Genomic DNA, 12,555 nt, shown 5'->3' with positions numbered 1-12,555 from the left:
GGTTCCCATCTGTGGAAATAAACAGTCAGTCAATGGCCATGTCGTCGACAGGCACAACAAATGACCGAGTCTCGGTGTCCACAGCGAGGAATTCCAGCTATGACAGGTCAAAGTGGACAGTTTTTTCCCCCCGCCGCTGATTTTGATGGAGTTCGAGACAAGAGCATTTTAACCCTGCACAGATCCTCTCCAAAACACCTTTGTACAACGAACACACACACGCTCGCGCGCGCGCGGTCGTCAGTACGATTTCCTAGTTTCAAAGCATAACTGCATAGTGATTGCAGTGTTACGGCCGATAAGGTACACGGACACATCTCCTCGTATTGAAATATTCCACTTAGTGTTTCATTAAATTGTGTACAACCTATCACCAAATTTCAACAGAGACAGGACAGCTGTAGACATAGGCCTAATAGGGCTTAGCACTGTATCGCTACATTGTTCACAGATTGTCAAGTTTACGCACCAATGTTTCAGTCCCTGTTACGACAGATTTTGGATAAATTCTGGGTGAGGGCAACCCACTTAGCACTACCTGCATGCACTGGACTTAACCTGTGGCACGTGCGTGTTCCGAACCGTTCATCCCCCGCGCATTCCACAGTGGCCGTGGACTAGACAACTCTCATGGCTTTGAACATTTTTTGAATTTGAACAATTTTATTGAAACTTTCAAGAAAACATTGTTGGTGTTGTAAACTAGACAAAATCAAATACAACATAACCCGATGATAACAGCCGTAACACATGAAAAACCTTCATATTTTAAATGAGATGCGGCACTTTTTACTTTTAGGTTGCAGTATTAGGAAAATTAACATTTTCATCAACACACAGACGAAATTGTTTTTTTTTTTAAATCAAAGAAAATTCTACATAGTTTTCAAGCCATTGCAGTGTGCTGTCGTGTTGAATGAGTTTGAACAGTAGCACTTCCACACAGAGACGACTATGGATGGGAGGATGGCACATGGTTGTGTCTGCTAAAGGAACAAAATCTAGCTGTGAGTTTGGGAACAGATAAATCCGTTTCAGAAGTAGAAGATGAAAAAATGGGGTGGCATAAACAAAGATAAAAGTCACAAACTATTTTACACAGGTATATCAACAATAAATTAAGGACATTTTCCCCAAAAACAAACAACTCCTGTATATTTACACGCAATATCCATATGAAATAATTACATAAATATTTGTATATGTCAGTATATACATAATAGCCATACCCTTGCGATTGTTTCAAATTCCCCTTTCTCCCATTTAGTGCTGGACGCGGTAAGCGACGCAGGAACTGACGCCTCTTTGAACTTCCATGCGTTCGACCAAAAGTCATGTCCTATGCATTTATTTGTGATTTGACATAGGTGCACTTCAGTCACTGGAAGCCCAGTATGATTAACCGCACACACTCCCGGCCTAAACCTTATCGAAATCTGATCAGTTATTTCATAGTGCCTGAAGCACTTGGGAGAGAAACATAGCCGCCATAGACCGAATTATCTAATATTTATCAAGAGCCAAACGCACCACCGTGTGTGTGTACAGTTCACTGAATTGCCATCTTAATTTTGGTCTTTCTTGAGGTATATTGGCTGGCAGTCACTGATGGGCGTTTTTAAGGGCATGCAAACCTCCCCCTCTCTACAATAACTATAAGATTCAAATAGTTATTTTTATTCATATCAAACACAGCAGTCTTTATAAGATAAAGGGATAATAAGTCAACTGATAACCAATTCAGAGTGCATATTAAATAAACTTGCTTTCATTACCTCCTAAATCTGACAAAGAACACAGACAGTACACAGCAGCAACTCAATGACGAAGGTGTGTCACATCCTCTCCAACTGTTCAGTTTCAATACTTGTATGGTATTCAAAATCAGAAAACTCCAAGATAACGATTGATTTAACAAAAAGAGCAATGTGTGTACATCTGTGTGTTTTAGTTTTTCTGTTTTGCCAAAGTGCATTTTTAAAATCTGAACTTTTATTTTATGTTTTTTTTTAATATGTCCGTGTTGTAAACCCGCATTCGCTGTCGTACTCATCTTCATCAGCGCCCTCATAGCATCCTAGTCATTGTCATCAACATCAGTTGCCACACATGACTCGCACGCACACTCAAGGGGAGACACTCCGAGGTCGGTCCTGCTTCGATTCCAGTCCACTGACCAGCCGTTGGATGCTCTGCAGCTCGTTAGTGGAATCTTTCTCTGAACAAGTTTTGGGTGAAAGCGAGACCGATCCGGAGGAGATGGTGGACGAGCGGCTGGTGACCTCCGATGTGGAGTCCAGGGTAGCCGAGACGGGGCTGCTGGCCATGCCGTCCCCCTTCAGCTCCAAGCCGCTGCTGGCCATGGAGGGCATGGTGGTGGTGAGCAAAGTGCTGCTGTCGGGGACGCTCATGGGCATGGGGTAAGGGCTGTACCTGAGCCGGGGCCGCACCGCGTTCAGGAAGGGGTGACGGTGCACTGATGAGCTGGCTGCCGAGGAGGCCGCAGCAGCAGCGGCCATGTAAGTGTAGGGGTAGGGGAACAGACTTCCGAATGGAGACATCGCAAGACCCTGCAGACACACACACACAGCAACAATCAGCCAACTGGGCCACAACACGTTTAAAGCTGATGCAACCATATTAACGGCGTATTAGTGAAGTTCATTTGCAATGGGCTTCTTTTTTATTCAAAGCTGTGTCGTTGTTATGATAGTTCAGAGTAAACAAACCCGAGAATAGGTTGAACTTGGCAGAGCAAGGCGAAGCAAGTTGGTTATTAGGCGGGCATATGCGGCTTTTAATTCCTATGGCATCATATGCCAACGCCGTTCACTAATTCGGCGCTGAGGGCTTCCTAGAATATTATCTAAGCAATTAAGCCATCCAGAACCATGCGCAAGAACAGCCTCCCATTAGCAGTCTGTTTGCAGGGAGACTTGAAAGGAAACATCGAATATGTTCTGTGTTTGGAAAGTGGGTGTTCCCCCCTCCCCATTTCAGCGAACCGTTTTAACACGAGGCCTTTCCCCTTTAAATGCCGAAATAATTAATGTTCTCAAATCTACACACAACTTCTACAATCGTCAAATAGGCTACCCACTCTCTCTCTCAACACGTGACTCCAACGGCCCTGGAATGTCTAAATGTCAAGTCAGGAGGAATGACTGTAGGCTATAATTAAAGACGCTGCCCATTCTTTAATCAATAAACGCATTGATACATTATCTCCAAAAACCAACCAAAAACACCAATGGCAAACAAGAATGTGCACAGTACCCAACTATGTAAAGCAACAATCATACTGTAGGCCTATACCTGGCTGGACTCCATTGTTTGAAAGTATTCCCAATAAATAGCCTATCAATTGAACTGATGTTGGCTTCCACAAATTGTAGGCCTAGCCAAAAAATCTGGACACCTTTTGTAACGAACTCTGGGGTCATTGACAAGGCCACACTCGCGTTCCCCTAATGGATTAACAGAAAGTGACAACGCTACAGTGTTAATGCAGAGGAGCAGGTTCTTACCTGTGATGCCAAGACATGTTGCTGCAGATGGAAAGGCAGTCCCGGGGCTCCCGTCAGGCTTTGCGAGGGTGACGCCATGCTGGCCGTGTCCATGGTACTCACCCCTCCGGAGGATACAGCCGCGAGCAGGGGCCCCATGCCCGCGGCGGCCATGTTCGAGAACGCGCCTCCCATATTAAACTGGCTGGGATGCAGCAGGAACGGGTGCGCGCCCCCGAGGTGATTAAAGAACTGCTGTCCTGCCAGACCCGGTGGAAATCCAAAGTTGTGCAAGTGGCTCTGGCTTAAGTGTGCGCTGCTGTCTGTCTGTACAGTCAAAGGTAGGTAGTTGTCTTTGCCGAGAGACCTGCCGCACTCGTCCGCTTTGCCGTGGTCTCGGCTGGGGCTTTTCAGGTCTTCTCCCGAGCGAGTGGTGCTGGAGATCACGGTGATGGGACTCTGCCTCGAGTCAGCCTGACTTTTCTCAGTCCTTGTGAGGCTTTCCCGCGAACGGCACGAGGAATCGGTATCCATGAAGTGAGCTTTAGAAGGGCTGGCCTCATGGTCCTTTGCATCCTCGGTGGTGGTGGAGATTTTGCTGGAGTCTGGCCCTTCTTTCATATGCTCGTCTTTGCTCTCGTCGTCACTGTCCTCGTCGCTGTCACAATAATCTTTGGAGAAAAAAATACAAATAAAAATGTTAGAAATGAAATCAAAGGAATGTGTTGCAAGACATTTAGTGTTTCCTAAAATTATTCATGTTCGGTGGCCAGTGCTGGAAATAGGCATACAGCAACAGTTTATGAATAATTATTCGAAAACCAATGTATTATTATGACTTCGCAACCTCCAGGCAATAACTAAGGTTCTTAAAACGAGAGAACATCAAACAGTGACTAAATAGTTTTGAAATAAACATTGGATAAGTTTGAAATAATATTCCTAGTTGCACAATCTGTTGCGCCTGATATAATTATTAATTCAGTAGGCTATGCTATATGTCTTATGGCATGACCTATTTTAAGTCATGTTCATCATAATTATTTGCACTTGGCATGTGAAGTGAGTGAAATACTTTTTTTCATTTAGGAAAGGGGGTGTTTCATTTCCTTCGTGGCTCTTGAGGGAAACATTGAGCCGATTTGTACGTTATTTTCGGCGGATGGCCTTATTCGCAAACAGACGTTTAACGCGCCAGGGAGGGGCTCTTCTTTAAAAGTCACTTGTCAGGTGGAAATGCAATGTGTGTAGCCTATACCTTTGAGATTCGGTGGGCCCACGGTGGAGACGGCGGGAGAGGAGGCCTGGCGAAAGCACTTGAAGGGAGCCTGCTCGCCTGAAGAGTCGTCTGACGCCCCATTCTCCTTCTTCTGTTGCTCCTCGTAGGAGCGCATAGACTGCAGTGCCAGTTGCTTCCTATACAGAAAACCTAACACTTAGCAAACAAGCTGGCATTTTATGAAGAATATTGACACTAACAGCTGCTGCTATTTTGGAATGCATCCTTGGAATGAAACAATGTATTTAAATGTTAGGGTTGTAGATTGTCCATTTTATTTATTTATTTATTTACAATTTTTTTGATTTTACCACAACGTATGTGGTTGCATTTGGCTCTTTTCTCCATTTAGGAATACTAAACGAGCCCTGCACATTTCTCAGACAAATGAAGACAACTTTTTAAGTGGCGTATTAAACCACGTGACGAACATGTTGTGACATACCTTTTTTCTCGCCTCCCATTGCCAGTGTCACGAAAACCTTTAGCAAAAGGATTGTGGTCGATTTTCAGCTGTGTTATCTGAAACACAAATACGTAGGGACGTATAAATAAATCAAGTAGAAATAGCCTCTTTTTATTTCAACAGAGAAAATGAACAGGCCACAATGTGTTCTGTGAGTTTTGACTCAGTTTAAAAAAATGAAGATTTCCTAAACTCCTAAACTCTGAATTCTTGAAAAATGCTAGAGCCCTTCAAGCAGGAGTGAGAACTGATAAACTGAAGTATGAAATAGCCTAGTATAATTTTCGATACCTGTTCTGTCCCATATACGCCCCCTCTCTCTCTGTCACACACACACACGCGCGCGCACGCGCACGCACACAGCCCTTCGATTTCACTGCCCACCCCCAACTTGACCCAAACTCATGAGACGAAATTATAGAGCTCAATGCAACAAACTTTCCTTCCGTAAAGTTCCCTTCACTCAATGCGCATTTACCAACTGCGCATCCCGTGTCCATTCAGGACACAGCCACCTCAACAAACACTCCATGTCAGCAAAGTTTTACCAAGCCAATTCTGTATCAGTAGCAGGCTTATCATTTACCAAGTCTGTTTTCTGAAAACACGTTAGTCCTGGCTCAGCACAATTTATTTAGAACAAATTGTTGCTTTCTCACTGTTTTTGTCCTCAATTCACATTCACATTCACAATAGGCCTACCCACAGAAACTACTGTGTCCAAACGTTGTGTGTAAATGTCCAATACGGGTCCATAATTAAATGTAATTGCGATAACCTGTAGGACATGCATTCCGAAGATGTCTGCCAACACTGTGAGTCCATATATGAGAGCCGTGGGTTGCTCACACAACGGGGCGGCCCGCGCGGCCTCTTGCTTAAACACTACCAAATGCAACAAGCTACTCCAAGAAAGAAAATATAGGCCTAGTGGTTCTGTGTGCGGGCCTCAAGACTTAATTCGACACATGAATGCATTTTCCTCGCAGGATTACAGAGGCATTTTTACAAACAACGAGCAAATCCCTCTCCTGCTGACTCTATGCAGAAGGAGGGCACCGCCATTTCCAAATTCAACGAAAGAAAAACAAACGCCTAAAACCCAAACCCACCTTGTCATTTTGGTAAGCAGTAACTGCTATGAACTCAGTTTCGGGGAAAACATAGGTCCTGAACGTGCTGTAGGGGAGTTTCAGTATGTCGTTTGCTCTGACGATGTGAAACCTCGGTTGATACTTATGCATGGAGTTCAGAATCGTCTGCGACAGGAAACAAGGCTGGGTTTTAAAGATAGAAGCACACACTTTCACTTTACACACACACCACAGGTAACACAATGGCAAGTCACTCTTATAGCACATGCTTGCAGACACATTTCAGAGCAAAACACCGAGGTGCTGTTTTCATTTACAGATGCACTTTGCCATCCAGTTTATTGTCTTTCAAAATGTCAACATGCTTATTCAAATTTTTATTTTTTATTTTTTATTTTGTGCAGGCCATGTCTTACATGCCTGTTAAAAATTAGGATGCGGTGCACTCAGGACTCTAAGGTTGACAAAGATCCACTCATTTCGGTCATGCACAAGCCTAATATGCTAGCATGGTGCAAAGTATTATAATAATAATGATAATACATAATAGTAATGATAATAATAATAATAATAACAATAATAATAATAGCAAACTAAATGCAAGCATGTGCGAAATTTTGAAATAAACAAACATGTCACTTACAAAGCCATGCTTGTCGGAAATGTTGTTTGTCAGCTTCAGCTTGTGAAAATTGACGACTTTGGACATCCACTGTTCACCAGTGGCGGGGCTGTCCGGGTGAATGTACATCCTCTTTGGCATCTCGGGGTCAGCCTTCCCCGCCACCATCCAGCGCGAGTTATGGAACTTATACCGGCAGTCGTCAGCCGCCACAATGTCCATTAGCAAAATGTACTTGGCTTTCTTGTCTAAACCAGTGCACCTCACTTTGAACGGAGGAAACATCCGCCTGCAGAAGGGACAAAATGGGACCAGTTTTTAGCCATCAAACCCGTGTCAACCCATAGCCTCCCCACATAGTTTTCGCGTACACAGAAATGTGTCCAAAATGCGCAATAACGCGTCTATTCTAGGTGCTGCAGGGCTGTGTTTCGGATGCAGTCGAGACGCCAAGTCTACCATTACACATACCATTACAGGCCTTTAAGCTGCATATTACTCCCTAGCTGCCCCACAGTAAGTCCGAGATGTAATGCTACCAAAGCCACGAATTTTAGATTAAGGGCACCGGGATTTTTTAATGTATAACGACGCCATGGAGACGCCAAAGACGGCATAGAGACATGAGAACTTTGTTCAGTATTTCAGTGCTCCATTTTAAATTAAATATGCACAGTGTTTTGTAGGCCTAGTGTAATGTAACAAAGGCTAATCATAATGCCCTACAATTATTCATAACATTGGCGAATAAACTAACTTAAAAACGGACTGTATGCAAGAGCGATTTGTATAACAATGGATTCTGTTTATTAAGAATTGTCCACACAAGACTGCATATTTGGTTGAAGACTTCATAAAACTGTCGTGCATATCTCCACACACCGCACTAAAAATAAGCCATTATAGATAAAGCATCCCGCACAGTCTACTGTCTCCGGGTGTCTACTTTTGTAATAACTGTAGCAAAACAATTATGATATGCTGACTGTGAGTCAGCGGGCGTGCATTTCCAGGACCCAATCAATAAATCGATACATTCAGAAGTGCTCTTTTCAGGTTGGCAATGTCAACAATAAATTCACCAATATTTTGTACTTTAATTTTAAATCGTGCTAACTGGACTTGTCTGTGGAATCGCACAGGAACTTTTTTCTGTATTTACCTTCCTGACTTGGTGATCACCATTTCAGTGCCTCTCTTGTGGAAAGTCCCCCAGAGTTCCTTCGCTTCCAAGTGAACTTTGGGATCGTCCTCCACGTCTTCCTCGGGCTCCAGGGTTTTGAGAGGCCGCAGATGAGCCGCCTGGTGCCCTAGAGAGGAGAAGTGCAGGCCAGTTTCAGCGGCCCCCATCAGCTGGTCCATGATCGGCTTCCCCAGGGCGCCCGGAAGAGACAGCGAGCCGTTGGGAGGTAGAGCCAGGGCCGGGAAAAAGGGAGGCTGGTGACCCAACATTGCACTCATGGCAAATTCCGGACCCCGGTGAGGTAAAAACGGATGGTATGCCATACTTGCTCCTTGTACAACTGGATCTCTCATCAGGAGGCTCATTCAAGTCCAGACCCCAGATGTGTGATATTGGAGATTAAAGCGATTATTTCGAATAGTTGTCAGCGAATAGGCACGGCCGTTCAAAAAGTCTCTCCGTCAAATCCAAAGTGATTTCCCCGGCTCAAATAGGAATCCAGTGATTTAGACTTTTTATTACAGAACTGAATCCCACTAAATTGTCATCGCTTGAGAATAAAAATGATCCATTAATCTTCGACGTGTTTGTCTACGAAGGTTGACACGCACCGATGTGTTGTTCTTCAGTAAACTGTCTCGTGGACAATTTTCAAATTCAATCGAGAGTTGAGTCACTCTGTTGCAGTTTTCTCCAGTTGCCGTTGTTTACAATTTCGACATTCCTTTTAAAATGTATTCGCTCGCACTGGCTTCAGTCCGCCTGCAGACGCGATGTGTTGAAATATTTCGATGGTGCCGAGTAATTCCCCTGTCTTTACTTGTTCAAGGCATACACTCTCACACGCACACACACATTTTCTTCCTCTGCCTTTCACGCACACACACATTTCAGTGAAGAAGTATACGGAGAAAGGAGCTCGTTGACGGCGGAGAGGTGGTGAGGTTCCAGCACCAAGCTATTCCTAGTGCTTCTGTAACCCATAGGCTTCAAACTGTGGATGTGTTGCATGTTACGAGAAGCCGGGCTCTGTTGATTGGCTCTTTGACGCTTTCGGACCAATTGTGTGGCTTCGTAGGCGTGGTTTTAACAGGTCGGGTGGAGGGGACAGACTTCAGACTTATAAAAAGGTGTTTGGAAAGTCTAATGCTGCCGCGAAACAGCAGTGCCTCAGTCAATGTTGTGTGAATATGTCAACATCATTAGGAAGAGGGAGATCGGTCGGTCTGTGGGACCCAGCGAAGGAAAAATGAGCCAGCCTCGCTCGCACTGTCCGTAAGAAATTATTGCCTCGTCCGCAAAGCGTCATGACTGGCCTCACAGTTTTGGGAATGTGTGTTGTGTTTGATTGCCAAGCGCTAAGGAATCACAAACACTATAAAATATGTACATTTAACGCTAGATTGCCCGACCCCTTTCCAACACCAGATAGCGCCTTATGTTACGATACGGTCCCTTACAGTTGCTTGCATCGGGAGGAGCGTCTTTGTTGTTGTTAAATGTGTCTGTTTGTAGGTTCAGTTCGCTATATCACAGCAAATTATTTATCTCATTCCTGCAAATCTAGCCTATTTGGATTCATGGTGTAAACATGACAGCGGTGGACACATTGACTATGCAAACACACGAGCCCATTATTTTTCTATGGCATACGCTGTTCTGTCAGCTTGACAGGCAGGTTTGGGTATTGCAATGCAGCGTTTTATTGATGCAGAAATCTGTTGTACCTCGGATTAGGCCTATTGTCTTATCGGAGGCTTGATAAGGAATGATTTCGATTGCTCAATGAATTTTTTATCTGATAAACGCACGTCGCCTTTCTCACACCAATAATCCTAAACACACACACACACACACACACACACACACACACACACACACACACACACACACACACACACACACACACACACACACACACACACACACACACACCGCGCGCGCGCAAAGAGAGCGAGAGCGCACACGACATAAGCCATAACAAAAATAGAAAAGGGAAACTCGCACTGTACATCTGCATAATTACAACGCCAATAACGTTGCCTTCCATTCAATAGGCAACTAAGGGGAATAGTACCACACAACATCTTCGTTTAGTCACTTCATGCAATGGGCAGAAAAGCAATGACAGGCGCACAATGCCTATGCGCGCAAGGCTGGAAATATGGGAATCGCAGGTCAGCGACAGTTCTGCTGTTTAATGACTGCCAAAGTCTCAAATTTGCACTGCAGCCAACCAAACAAGGCGGGCTTCATTTGCAGGTAAACAACAGAGATACGCGTTGCACCGTCTGAGTGTACACTGCGAGCGGATCCTGGCGCCACTTGCACTCTGTGCAATCACAAGACGCCAGTAATTGTGTCCAGAATGCGCGACACCTATGTGAAAAACACCATTCACAAAATCTACTTAATTCCACAAAAATGTGGCTTTCTGGTGCCTACTTTCTCATATCCATCTTGTAGCTGACCAAAAACGGGGACACTCGAGTGCGCGTCACATGTCTATTTTTTTGTGTTTATGGGAGCTGCAAATGCTGCTACCGTTTAGGCCTATCTCAATATTTGGAGATGAGACCGTGACAAATTCAGTGTTTCTGCAGGCCAGAAGTCTGAGAGCTCACTGTGGAACCTCCTCAGAGTATTGTCACAGCGGACCACATTTACACTCTCTGCATTTTGCAATGACACCAAAATTCGAACCACATGGGTTCAGCAGTCGTTTCAGTACCCAGACGAGTAGCATAACAAATGGAGTCGTGTTTCCAAAAACAGGGCTTTGCGTGAGATACCAGGAATCTTGATGAAGGCTTTTGTGCAAGTGGCGGAAAGAACCCATCTACACCTTGACTCTCTTTAGAAAATGAATACATCACAGCGTGTCTGCTTTTTTTGCAGATAATTAGTAAAAGTTGAAGTACATTTATGGTGTAAATGCAACTTGATATGATATACAGCTGTTACACCGGTTATAAGGTAGATAGCCTGTGTTGTAGCTGAAAAAAATAAAGAAAATCTGCCACAAAGTTGATCCACCACCAGAACAGAATCAGCTGATCTACAACCATAACCAACCACAGACCATTTACTCAGTGAAGTTACTGCGCTAAGGAATTACATGGTTTGTGTTTTTTACTTCTGCTGTTATTTTTGACATATCGGTGCTTTTGTGCTTGTGTATAGTTATTTTAATCTTGTTGGTTTTAGTGCTTGATCACACCTGTAGAAATATACTTCCTGAAATTTGTATTTAAATGGGCCTGCTATAGGGATGTGCTACCAAATATTGTTTGTCTGTGGATATGGCATCAAAACTATACCATGTGATTTGCTGGAGTGCTGTTTCTATTCAATATATCTCACTGTGCGGTTTCCCTGAACCATAGTCTGCTGTGTGTGTGTGTGTGTGTGTGTGTGTGTGTGTGTGTGTGTGTGTGTGTGTGTGTGTGTGTGTGTGTGTGTGTGTGTGTGTGTGTGTGTGTGTGTGTGCGTGCAAGGGAGAGAGAGAGGGTGAGTAGGGGCCACAACTGTGCTGGTTTACACTTGTATTTTTTTTCTTCTTTTTTAAAGAGAAAAGAAAGACTTGTCCCTGCACATTTCCGTATCTAGAGAGAGAGACAGAGAGAGAGAGAGAGAAAGAAAAGTGACAACCTACAGGAATCAGAGATGTTACGGCAGCCCGGGACACTCTCATTCTGTCTGACTAGGCTTCACTAGGGAAACAACCCTCTCTTCCTCTCTCTCTCTCTCTCTCTCTCTCTCTTTCTCTCTCTTTGTCCCGCTGTCTTTCAACCCCTTTTTCCTCTATAGCTCATTCTCCCCGTCCCTCACTCTCTGTCTTGTCTCCATCACAGAGTGGAGCGGCGTGGTCAATACTCTATATAAACTTTTACAGGGTTAGGGTTCTCAGGGCCCAGGCCGAGGCCTCGTAAAGACTCACGGGCCCCCAGCACAGCAGCTACAGCTACAGCTGATTGATGAGAAACTTTGTCACCACGTTTATATGCGGGCCGCTCGGGAAGATCAGATTGGAGGGGGCCACTCTGGGGGAGGGCCGAGGACGAGGAAGTTGTTTGTGGTGACGAGGGGTGTGTGAGGTGTCCTACCAGAGGTACTCGGTCGGGGCGCGTATAGGGGACACATGAGTGGCGTGGAGGTGGCACAGAGCTGGCTCGGGGTACACAGCACACATGGAGTCTACATCAGATGCCGGTTTATTTGGTTGAAAAAATAGGATGGGTGTTTGTCACTGAGCAGAAAGGCCCAAACTGGACAGGAAGACGTGCAGAGCATAGTAGAATAAAATATTAAAATAGAATACAATACAATACAATACAATACAATACAATACAATACAATACAATAACAATACAATAACAATACAATAGAATGCCTTTATAATATC

At 44.4% G+C, this 12,555-nt stretch overlaps 1 protein-coding gene across 2 annotated transcripts; it reads right to left on the bottom strand.

Moving 5' to 3' along the window:
* Window positions 1–616: 616 nt before the first annotated feature.
* On the bottom strand, window positions 617–9,107 carry tbx3a (T-box transcription factor 3a). Of its 2 annotated transcripts, none has more exons than XM_063210184.1 (7): window positions 8,130–9,107; window positions 6,989–7,256; window positions 6,364–6,528; window positions 5,231–5,307; window positions 4,765–4,922; window positions 3,528–4,177; window positions 617–2,570 (listed from the first exon to the last, which is right to left on the bottom strand). In XM_063210184.1, exons 1-7 carry the CDS (start codon window positions 8,513–8,515, stop codon window positions 2,127–2,129), a joined length of 2,148 nt encoding a protein of 715 aa, XP_063066254.1. In that variant the 5' UTR covers window positions 8,516–9,107; the 3' UTR covers window positions 617–2,126. The 2 variants fall into 2 exon arrangements, with proteins under 2 accessions (XP_063066254.1, XP_063066255.1); XM_063210185.1 differs by having other exon boundaries at window positions 6,364–6,510.
* Between the last annotated feature and the right edge of the window lie 3,448 nt (window positions 9,108–12,555).

The sequence above is a fragment of the Engraulis encrasicolus genome, chromosome 11, assembly GCF_034702125.1.
Source record: "Engraulis encrasicolus isolate BLACKSEA-1 chromosome 11, IST_EnEncr_1.0, whole genome shotgun sequence".
Taxonomy (NCBI): Eukaryota; Metazoa; Chordata; class Actinopteri; order Clupeiformes; family Engraulidae; genus Engraulis; species Engraulis encrasicolus.
The sequence above is the reverse complement of the archived record's forward strand: the minus strand, read 5'-3'. Positions and strand labels throughout refer to the sequence as shown.

Coding starts and splice junctions, on each gene's coding strand:
- tbx3a (XM_063210184.1), bottom strand. CDS start 8,515: ATGAGCCTCCTGATGAGAGATCCAGTTGTACAAGGAGCAAGTATGGCA. Junction 4,178..4,764: donor GGGCCCACCGAATCTCAAAG/GTATAGGCTACA, acceptor TTTTCTCCAAAG/ATTATTGTGACAGCGACGAG. Junction 2,571..3,527: donor AACATGTCTTGGCATCACAG/GTAAGAACCTGC, acceptor GTGTGTCTGCAG/GGTCTTGCGATGTCTCCATT.